This window comes from Dendropsophus ebraccatus, chromosome 1 (genome assembly GCF_027789765.1).
Source record: "Dendropsophus ebraccatus isolate aDenEbr1 chromosome 1, aDenEbr1.pat, whole genome shotgun sequence".
In the NCBI taxonomy this organism is placed as follows: domain Eukaryota; kingdom Metazoa; phylum Chordata; class Amphibia; order Anura; family Hylidae; genus Dendropsophus; species Dendropsophus ebraccatus.
The window spans coordinates 224,143,638-224,155,190 of record NC_091454.1 but is presented as its reverse complement, the minus strand read 5'-3'; the positions used below and the strand labels follow the sequence as shown (position 1 = coordinate 224,155,190).

Sequence of the window (11,553 nt, the reverse complement as noted above, 5' to 3'; positions counted from 1 at the left end):
CTCCCCTCCTAGTCATTTGTTTTCACGATTATCTCCTGCTCGGGGAGGAAATTAGAGGATTGTTCAACCCAGATTGTCTGCCTGCCAGCACCTTACAGCTATCTGGATGCTCCAGCAAGGATGTGCTCTGTCTCTACAGCACCATAGACTTACATTATATAGATGTCACAGGAAGTCGGGAGAGAATGCTCTAAGCCACAGGTGTCAAACTCAGGCCCTCCAAAACTACAATTCCCATCATGCCTGGACAGCCAAAGCTAAAGCGTTGGTTGTCCAGGCATGTTGGGAATCGTAGTTTTCCAACAGCTGGAGGGCCTGAGTTGGACACCCCTGCTCTAGACGCAAACTTCTTCCATTTTATTCTTCTGAACACTCAGATCCTGTCCCATAAGAACTTTTGATATGTCTTTCTGAAAACTTTTTTTTTCATTTTTTTTTTTCATAAAAGTGGTCACTTAACATTCCCATAAACATCCATGCTTGGCTGTATCCTGTGAATGTAAATTCAAAAAGGGGACAATGTGCTGCCCCTCTCCAGACCTCTCTATCTTCTCCACACTCCTCTGTCCCTTCCAGACCCCTCTTCTAAATGTCTCTATTCTGCCTTCCAGACCCCTCTAGTCCAGGGGATGAGAAAGAGGTCTAGGAGTGGTCCAGCCAGTGTGTCCAAGTTTAGTCCTGGCCTTGGCCAGTGAAGAACGTCTTCTGAGCTTTTCCCTATCAGCGTAGTCTGCTGTGAAGATGTGTAGAAACCTATTTAGCCTTTTCTCTGCCAGAAGACCACACAAGTCAGCTCTGGGTCATTCATGGTGAACCACAGAGCCACTTAGAGAAAATATAAACCCACAAGCATCTCCAGTCCACACAGTGGGGAAGCTCCACAAAACCTGGATTCCTACTCTGAGAGAGAGATCTGTCTTCAATCAGTGGAGAGAAGTTCATCATGGGCTCTTCTGCCTCTACTGGACTCCTCCTTTCATCATACGTATCAATCTAGATCTGTGTACGTGTAGAACCAGAGACACTAATGTGACACCGATCAATGCTACAGTCTTGAGGAGGCAGATGTGGCTTTCTCTGGTATTGGAAGGATTGAGAAGCTTCATGGGTTTGCATTACTATTTTTTTCAACCCTCTGTGCTTGACCGACACCTAGAAGCCCAAGCAGGGTTAGGCATGGGAGGGGGGTAGTAAGGAGGTGTTACAGCTCGGGAAAGCCTCTATGACTCGTTCTACTATAGGATAATAGAATTTTTCTATGTTATAGAAGCACAGACAGATATATGAAAGGTACCATGTGTCTCCTGGCCCAAACAGCTATCTAATAATGTCAGCAGTTTGGAATGTGAATTGCAGATGACAGATTTACTTTAACATGATTTTTCCCCACCAGGTTTCTCCTCATCTTGGTAGAACACAGTAGAATCAGCAATACTGAAGATGAAAGATGCTTCACGTAGCGGCAAGAAAAGGAGTCAACACAACTTGGCCAGAACAGAGAATGAGCTAAGAACTGAATGGTCTGCAAAGAATCTTGGTAGTTTGGAGCAGGAGTAGAGGTTCTCCACAAGAAGGTTGGATAGCCGATCTCCTTTCTGTTCCTGAGGGGGGAAAGCCATCTCTATAACATCTATATGGCCTTATTATAGAGCATATAGATATGGATGGTTGTCAAGATGGCGTCTGTTGAGTAGTTATCATAGGCCATCCATGTGGCATCAGGATCTAGGCCTTCACTAGAAGAATTAGGTGGAACAGAGTGACGATCTTCAAGAGTTGTTGATGCACAGTTTCCAGGCTAATCCCTGGCTTCAGCGTCCTTGTGTCGTATATGGCTTGGACCAGTAATTCACTGCTGCAGTGTGATGAGGGTCCCATGACCATAGCGGATTGGGGACCTGTCCGTATGAACATATAACATATAAGTCAGCGTAACTACACAGTCATCTGAGGTCTGGGTGTGGTGCTGTGCTGTGCGGCGGCCATTGTTGCAGCAATACGGTGTCTGCAGTGACCCAGAGCCAAGGGGGCTAGGTCTGGCAAAAATGGAAAGAAGTCATTTCTTTATTCACAAACAAAACCTTTAACAATTAAAGAAGAACTTGGCCAAAATTAATTTTTTAATATGTTATTACAAAGCAAAGTTAGACAAATTCCTAATATACACTAATTATGGGAAATGCACATATACTGCTACTTCCCTCATTTTAGTAGATCAGGCAGGCTTCAATTCCTCTTAAAAAAAAAAAGGTGATGTCACGACTCGGGTGTATGTACCTGAAGTGTCCAGTAGGGGGTGCAGTATATATAGATATTTCATGGGGAAAAAAAAAAGCTGGTCCCTTTCCTGTGCTTTACTGACAAAATTCAGCTATTGTGCCCCCCGCATACACCCGGGCCGCCTGATCTCATCACAAGTAACACAGCAGCCCTTTTCTATGAGCCAGACACTTTTTGGCATTATGGGCCCCTGGGCAGAGCTGTGAACTGGGCCCCCCTTCCCTTCCCTCCCCAACAAACCACCTTAACCCACATACAGGCTGCTTAGCAGGTGTCAGGAACACACTGTCCCTCAACATACGTCCATAAAGTATACCTCACTTAGCAGGTGTCCCCCCAATCCCATCACATTGACCCCTTTCCAGGCTGGTTAACAGCCATGAGCAAATGGACAAAATATATGAAAACAAAGCTAATGTGAGCGCTGCACCAATATAACCCCATACTGATATGACAATACTGTGTATATTAGTATATCCTGTATATTAATATATCCTTTATATATGTATATGCTGTCTATTAGTATATCCTGTATACAAGGATATTACAGGTATAAGTAACTTAGTCAGTACATCCCTACCACAGCACATGGTATCTGTTTACAGTCCTATAGACCCAGTATGATCAGACAGAGTACAGACTCAGGACAAGGACCCTCAGTCCGGTAACGTGGCGTGCCTGTTCCTCCTCTATGGTGCTTCTCACTAGTAACCCTTCTTAGCTGGCACCTTTCAGTGTGCGCCCCAGTGCCCATCATAGTATGTCCCTGTGTGACTGCCGGAACTACTCTGTAGGCACACTGCTGCTCCTGATGCCTGGATGAGTCCACAGAGGTTCAGCAAAGAGAGGCAAAGTATATGAGGTAGTAGAGTCTGTGCACCTCAAGGTGTCGGCAGTCAGCGAGCTCCTCACCAGCCATAGCCGAGCTCCTCACCAGTTATAGCCGAGCTCCTCAGCAGTCATAGCCGAGCTCCTCAGCAGCCATAGCCGAGCTCCTCACCAGCCATAGCCGAGCTCCTCACCAGTCATAGCCGAGCTCCTCACCAGTCATAGCCGAGCTCCTCACCAGCCATAGCCGAGCTCCTCACCAGCCATAGCCGAGCTCCTCACCAGCCATAGCAGAGTTCCTCACCAGTCATAGTCGAGCTCCTCACCAGCCATAGCCGAGCTCCTCACCAGCCATAGCCGAGCTCCTCACCAGCCATAGCCGAGCTCCTCACCAGCCATAGCCGAGCTCCTCACCAGCCATAGCCGAGCTCCTCACCAGTCATAGCCGAGCTTCTCACCAGCCATAGCCGAGCTCCTCACCAGCCATAGCCGAGCTCCTCACCAGCCATAGCCGAGCTCCTCACCAGCCATAGCCAATCTCCTCACCAGCCATAGCCGAGCTCCTCTCTAGCCATAGCCGAGCTCCTCACTAGCCATTGCCAAGCTCCGGACTGTGGCTGCTCCAAGAATGTGTGCTCAACTCACAACTGTGAAGTGTGCCCTCCCATCTTCACATGACTGCTCAATGAGGGAAGTGCACACACTCACCAAGAGGGGTGACAGCTCTGGCTTGGAACACAAGTGGAGTAACACAGAGGGAGGTGTAGCCACAGGCCGAGGGAAACAGCCCCACTATGAGTCATGGGCCTCCAGGCAGCCGCCTACCCCGCCCAATGAGAAAGACGGCTCTGTTTAGCTGTATACATAAAGGAAGGGTCTCAGTGCCTCCATCCTCGGCTCATGTGGAGGCTGCATCTTCATACTGATAGGTCAACATGTGGCCACCAGAGATTCTTCAGTGAGAAGAGAAGGTTGACGAGTGACTGAGATTGTGGGAGCCACTAATATTCAAGGTGTTGTTTACTTCATTGTCCACATGGCTGCAGTATGGAAGGACTCTACATTGTCAGAGGAGAGGAGGCACTATGGCAAAGACCACTTGGTCCACCTGTTGTGATCGTACACAATACAACATATTGCATAAACAAGTGGTGACCCAAAACAAAATAAAATGCCACCTCTGGGTTGTGCCACTCTCATACACAATTACCTGAACTAGAAGAGAACTGGCGGCTGAATGTCTACACGTTACTATAGTATGAGATAAAACCTATATATTATGGATTTTTTAATAGTCACTGCCCAACAGCCCCACCATGGAAAAAATGAGAATAATGTCTAGGCTAAAGTACAATGAAAGACTGATGGGGTTCAGAGATGAGGTTTTGTATTGAAGGTATAACCATGGTCAAAAGTTAAAGAGTTCCAATCAATAACGACCACCAATATAGTCTCCTCCTACACCACTACAATCCACTCTCTCCACCTTCAGTCCCCAAAACCACCCCAGTCCCCAACACCACCCCAGTCCCCAACGCCAAAGGTTCCACCATGATTCCAATGTACGGCATCAACACCAGTAATAAATCCTCCTGCCGTTAACCACCCACTGTCACAAGAGGAAAATCTTCCTGAGCGGTACAGTTGATTTAGCTTGTGTCTCTGTTTAGGGAAGAAAACAGGGAGGAAAAAATAAAAGATAAAATAAAGGTGTCATATGTTCTTGACCACATCTACATTGAAATCCTGCACCCCACATGTATTGGACCTGGTCTACTTTATCAGTATCTTTCTGTAGATGAGGTCTCCAGAGGTGGACACAGTATTCCAGATGTGATGTCACTAGAGCTGTATACAGCGGGATCACAATCTCCTCTTCCTACTGGTTATACCTAGCTATACAGCCCAGCATACTAATATAAATATATATATATATATATATATATATATATATATATATATACATACAGCCCAGCGTACCATTATATATATACAGCCCGGCATACCATTATATATATACAGCCCAGCATACCATTATATATATATATACAGCCCGACATACCATTATATATATATACAGCCCGACATACCATTATATATATACAGCCCAGCATACTATTAGCTCTCCTACTATGTAGCCACATTGTTCTGAGATTGTCACGTCATGTACCCAGCTCTTTCAGGTGCACCGTCACAGCCCGGCTGAGCGTGTCCCGTCCCAGTCCCTGATTGGCTGAGCGGGCAGTCCTTCTCCTTTAACCACAATGGCTACCACAGCATTTTGCAACTAATTGCCATCCTACCAGTTTTTTCTTTGAGCTGGGTAATGACCCCAAAATACTTATGGGTTATGTAAGGGATCAGCCATGGGGAACCTTTGGCCCTCCAGCTGTTGCACTACAATACCCATCATGCCTGGACAGCCAAAGTGAAGCTTTGGCATGATGGGAATTGTAGTTTTGCAACAGCTGGAGGTCCGGAGGTTCCCCACCGTGGGTCATAGTAACCATGGAATGAAAAGTTGTATCCACATTTTTGACAGATACTCTAGCTCCTCGTTTTCCATTCCTAGAACCATTCCTACAACTCACCATGTACAGGAAGGCAGCCAGGATGAGAACTTTCAGTGTAGCCTTCATGTCCATAGGAAACTGGAAGACGACTTCAGAAGATTCCTTTTCTCCCTCCTGGGTTATACTGGCCACAGGACACGATCCATTTACACTGAGTATCTGGGGGAATAATGATAGTTATTAAATAGTGATGAGCGAATAGTGAGATATTCGAATATTCGATATTCGTACTAATATCCCACGAATATTCGATCGAATATTCAATCCGATTAAAGTCTATGGGAACAGGTATTCGATTAGTGAAAAACATCTATTTGACCATTTGGAGGGTGAAACCGGAAGCTGGGGGATTTGAACTCTTATCGAATATTTATTGAATATTCGCTGGATATTCGTACGAATATCGGATACTCGAATATTTCACTATTCGATTGAATATCTATTCGATCAAACAGTATTCGCTCATCACTATTATTAAACCAATGGTTGGACCAGAACCAATGAAGTTATTTGTGGCAGATTGATTTTCCCTTGGCTTGAAATGATGCTGCTTTCTAAGAATCTGAAATCTCCTAGATTGTTTGGGAATGGGACCAAACCTCGGCTTCCTTGAGCCAAAGAGCCATGTAGTGAGAACCATTGTCTTAGAATTTAGACAGAGTGTCTAAGGGAATATCTGATAGAAAATCTGACTCCATCTTATGTTCTGTAGCAACCCTCCAGAAAAGCCTTCAGAGATGTCTCTTGCCCGTTCTCTCAGCCTAATTTGGAGGGCTCGAGCAACAGGCACTGACATCATAGCTGCCTCAAAGCTGAAAGATGGCGGGTCTGCTCTTCTATCCATGGAGTCTTTAAGCAAAGAGGAATCTTCTGCTGGATAGAGAGACTTCTTGGAAAGACAAAAGACAGACACAGCGCTCCATAGTAGGGATGGTCCAAACCTGCCGAGGTTCGGGTTCGTACGAACCTGATCTCTCGGCAATGATTCCCGTTGTCTGCCCGCTCTGTGGAGAGGGTGGATACAGCAGGAGGACCGCCTGGAAAACTGGGATACAGCCGTAGCCATAGGCGGGCAGACAGCGGAAATCATTGCCGAGAGATCAGGTTCGTACGAACCCGAACCTCGGCAGGTTTGGACCATCCCTACTATGGAGCGCTGTGTCTGTCTTTTGTCTTTCCAAGAAGTCTCTCTATCCAGCAGAAGATTCCTCTTTGCTTGCTGTACTGTGTAATGGCGTCTTTCATTCTACCATAACATGTATGATGGAACCCCCAAAATATTATTTATGAAGATATAAATTGGTAAAATTGGAAAAAAAATGCAATATGGTAACTTTTGGGGGGTTCCTGTGTCTACGTAATAAACTATATGGTAAAAGTGACATGATACTATTACTCTATAGGTCAGTCTGAACACAACCATATGCAGGTTACACAGATTCTCTGATGATTTTTTTTTTATCATTGAAATCCTTTTGTTTTTGCAATTAATTATTAATATAATGGGCCTATTGTGACGCTTATAACGGTTTTATTTTTTCACCTACGGGGCTGTATGGGGTGTCATTTTTTGCGCCATGATCTCTAGTTTTTATTAATACCATATTTGTGTAGATCGGACGTTTTGATCAGTTTAAAAAAATTTTTTTTTATACATAATGTAACAAAAAAAAAATCGGTAATCCTGGCGCTTTTTTCCCTCTTTTCGTCTACGCCGTTCGCCGTGCGGGATGGCGATTGTTATATTTTAATAGATTGGAAAATTAAGCACGCTACGGTATATTATATGTTTATTTATTTATTTTTATATGTTCTGTTTATATAATGGGAATGGGGGTGATTTTAACTTTTATTGGGGGAGGGTCTTTGGGGTATTGTAAAAAACATTTTTACTTTTTATTTTTTTACACTTTTAAGTCCCCTTGGGGGACTATTACATACAGCGGCTTGTGAAAGCAATCGGGACCCCCGCAGTCACACCGCTCCTGTCACTTACACTTAAACGCCGCTCACTTCAGCTGGCCCCACCTGCTATGAAGGGCCCCCCCCCCCCACTCCGAAGCGCACTTCATAGCTCCCTAGAGACCAAGGACTTAAAGGACAACTCCCACGAAATTTTTTTTTGGCTTATTTAACACACATTACAAAGTTATATAACTTTGTAATGTGGTTAAATGCCCGTTCTGGCCCCCTTCCCCCACTTTCGCCGGAAGTTAAAGAATGTATACATTACCTATTACAATCGTCACGGTCCTCTTCTCCTGGGCGGCATCTGGTGACGACGACGTCAGAGCCGGGGGGCGGTCCGGGTCTTCTTCCTCCTCGGCGTCTTCATTGAAAGTGAATGGGACAGAAAAGGCTGCTGGTGCACATGCGCACCAACAGCCTTTTCATTGGCTGGAGTGCATCACATGGCTTCCAGCTTGCTCAGCCCTGATTGGCTGAGCTTTCTGGAAGCCATGTGATGCGCTCCAGCCAATGAAAAGGCTGCCGGTGCGCAAGTAAGAGGCATCGCTGGACGGCGGACGCAGGTGACGGCGAGGCGTACGGCGGGCGAATGGAGTGGCGATCGTCACCGGAGGGATGGTGAGTATGGTGTCTGTGTGTGTCTGTGTTTTTTTCTGGGGGGGGGGGTGGGTCCCGCCGGAGTTGTCCTTTAAATGTACATCAAGGGTCGTCTGGTGACAGACTTCCAGGACGTACATTTACATCCAGGGTCGTGTAGGGGTTAAAACAATAAAAGATAAATAGTGTACAGCACAACATGTTTCCAGGCTGAACCAGCCTCTTCATCAGGTGCTTAATTACAAACAGGATTTGGCAACACTTAAATGTCCAAAATGGAAGGGACATCCAATCTGAAAAGGTTACATCACCTTAAAGAGACAGACATCATATAATACAAAATACATATTACAAAAAAAACATAAGACATGTAAAAAAACAACAGCTTACACAAGCAGTAAAAATTTAGAGAATGAAACAGTATACAGAACAGACACCACTAAGTACATAATCTAAAAAGGCAGTAGTATCTATGCTGATATGTAAGTGAGAGCTAGCCATTTAATGCTCCCTGATGAAGAAGCCACATCGACCTGGAAACATGTTGTGCCGTACACAGGTTTCTTTTATTGTTTTAATATATTGTTTTATACTTTACACTGGCTGCACCTGCTAACCTGCCCATTCTAGGAGTGGAGGTCTGCATCATTCTTGGAAAGATGGGCCACCAGCAATGAGATCTTACTGAGAAGATTGAAACGTTGCACATTGAGTGAATAAACAAAAAACAAACACTTTTATTCACTTCATTCCGGAGTGCCGCCTCATCCTATTGTTTGTTGAAGCTGGGACTGGGGTCTGAGCACGAGGCTGTGCACCCCATATTGAGCCTGGAGCCACACAGTGCCGTTCTGCAATTCCTATATTTTCTCTCTCTCTCTAATATTCTCTTCAGTCTGACACAGTGCTCTCTGCTGCCACCTCTGTCCATGTCAGGAACTGTCCAGAGCAGCAGCAAATCCCCATAGAAAACCTCTCCTGACATGGACAGAGGTGGCAGCAGAGAGCACTGTGTCAGACTGGAGAGTATACACCACTTCCTGCAGGACATACAGCAGCTGATAAATACAGGAATACTTAAAAAAATTTTATATTAGTAAATTACAAATCTCTGGCGCCAGTCTATATCTCACCTCAATGGGGTTGTGTGATCTGGGTAATGGCAGCTCGGCAGTGAACGCAGGCTCTCCGTACGTCATCTCAATTGTGATCATCGTTTTATGAGAAAAGTTTGAAAATGTGATGAATCCAATGGTGAGGGCCGGAAGAGCGCTGACCTTCACCTGAAAGTCAAGAAGAAATTCTGATCAGCTTTAGTTTCTCATCACATCTTTATTGAATTTATTGGATTCGCTTTTTGTAAAAAAATTTCTGATATATAATTTAAAAAAATCAGCAATCCTGTTTTGTTTTTTGGTTTTTCTGTTTACGCCGTTCACCGTACGGGAACAATAATGTTTTAATAGATCGGACAATTCCGCACGCTATGATATGTAATATGTTTATTTATTTATTTTACATATTTTTATAATGAGCACTAAGGTATTTAAAACTTTTATTGGGGGTTAGAAGTTTTTTTTTTATGCTTTTAAAAACTTTTTTTTTATTACACTTTTATTAACTGTAAAACATGCAATCATTAGATTGCATATACTGATCTATGCTATGCCATCGCATAGATTGGGATCGCAGCTGCCTGTCTTTATCTCCAGCCCCGGACACACTGATGTGTGCGGGACCGTTCTCACTGCAGCGGTCCTGCACACATCAAAAGCCCCTGAAGTCAGAAACGTAGATATACATATGGCTGACGTGAAGGGGTTAATGTACATCTTACTAATTCTATGGAAACTGTTGTTTTTTTCCCAAAAAGTTGCAATGGCTAATTCAGCCGTTACAAAAAGAAAATGAGGAGGAGGAGAAGGAGCCCTCCCTATATCAGAGGATTTCCCAATATGTGTTTGGTGTATTTGGAGCAGTAAGGAGCTTACACAAGTGTCCAAGTCGCAGCAACCTCCCGGGTATGAACGCAGTGAGACCACATCTCTCCTTCCAGGATCCTGAAACTTCATATTAACGGACGGTCCGCAGCACTCAAACTCCGGACTTGTGTAGAAGAGCATCTGCTCAGGTCTAATGTAGAAAGCTAAACAGTAGAATGAGTTAGTGATTGAGATGTGAAGAATACATAACACAACGTCCTATTATACAGTGGGATGGGAGGGGGTAAGGAGCCCTATTTTGTACTTATAACTAACATAAAAAACAATAACAACCACCATAAATAATAGCCAAACAGCCCTGGGGTCCTATATACAGGGTATGGGCACCAATCATGTCACCAGGATCCTCTGATACTGCTGCCATTATATGCTGTAATTCACTTTCATCGTGGCATACAAGGGGTTAATAAAAGCAACCAGAGAGTCGCTGCATGTTTCATACCCCCCACCCCACCTTCGCCCACTGCTGGTCCCCTGTGCACAGTGCCAGGATAAAGGTACTGTCATAGGCCTGGAGTAAATCACATCCTGTCTGGTCTGGTTTCTGGTCTGGTTTCTGGTATGGTTTCTAGGCATCGCCATTTTTGTCGTTATTTTATTGTGTTATTTTTTTTGTTATTTTTATCTTTTATCCTTGACAGGAAATGATGGAACGATGAGCACAAAATGTTACAAAGAAGCTAGTTCCTGGTGGGTGGTCTTTTGTCAGTTGAGGTGGGGAGGGACTGAGACAACCACAGCTACAGAGAGAGGGAGAAGGAGAGGTTCCTGTATACTTCCAGCTACTATCACTATGCAGTGCTAAACCTCTCAGGAGGAAAGGACATCCTCTGAGGATCACCTTGTCCATGCCAGGGATACTCTCAACACAGTACAGGGCAGTGACTCGTATCCAGTTAGGCACTGACCACAGTAGAACAAAGCTGCAACTAAGCCTACGTATTTTACTGCGTAATGCACAGCTTTCCCGGGACCACTTGGGAAGTCCTCTCAACCCAGCACAGGGACCTGGGACCTCGTACTATCCTTTATAGGACAGATACCCCGACACTATAGGGCATAAGATGGTCAGACCAAAATGGGATCTATACGTGAGTATGAGTATCTTCTACTTCTCTTCTTTTCCACTACGCCATTCCGGAAGAGTACAGTACTACATTGGACAGGGCCCTCAAGATGCTCCTCTACTCCACTCTACTCTCACTTCACAAAGTCTTTTGTAACCACCTCCTGCCTGCACCTGTATTCTAAATCTTATCATCATTTTGTATTGCACTGAAGATTTAAAGTGGTTAAGGTGCTGG

General features: G+C 44.7%; 1 protein-coding gene across 3 annotated transcripts in view; it reads right to left on the bottom strand.

Moving 5' to 3' along the window:
• Nucleotides 1-4,478: 4,478 nt before the first annotated feature.
• The window catches only part of LOC138770513 (uncharacterized), a 37,606-nt gene continuing 30,531 nt past the window's right edge, over nucleotides 4,479-11,553 (bottom strand). For 2 of the 3 annotated variants that reach the window (XM_069949626.1, XM_069949620.1), the window contains exon 7: nucleotides 4,479-4,770. In XM_069949626.1, the coding sequence (XP_069805727.1) occupies nucleotides 4,597-4,770 (174 nt within the window). In that variant the 3' untranslated portion in view covers nucleotides 4,479-4,596. Of the gene's footprint in view, nucleotides 4,771-5,699; nucleotides 5,841-9,379; nucleotides 9,530-10,237; nucleotides 10,393-11,553 lie in introns of all 3 variants that reach the window. The other variant, XM_069949633.1, reaches the window with a different exon arrangement.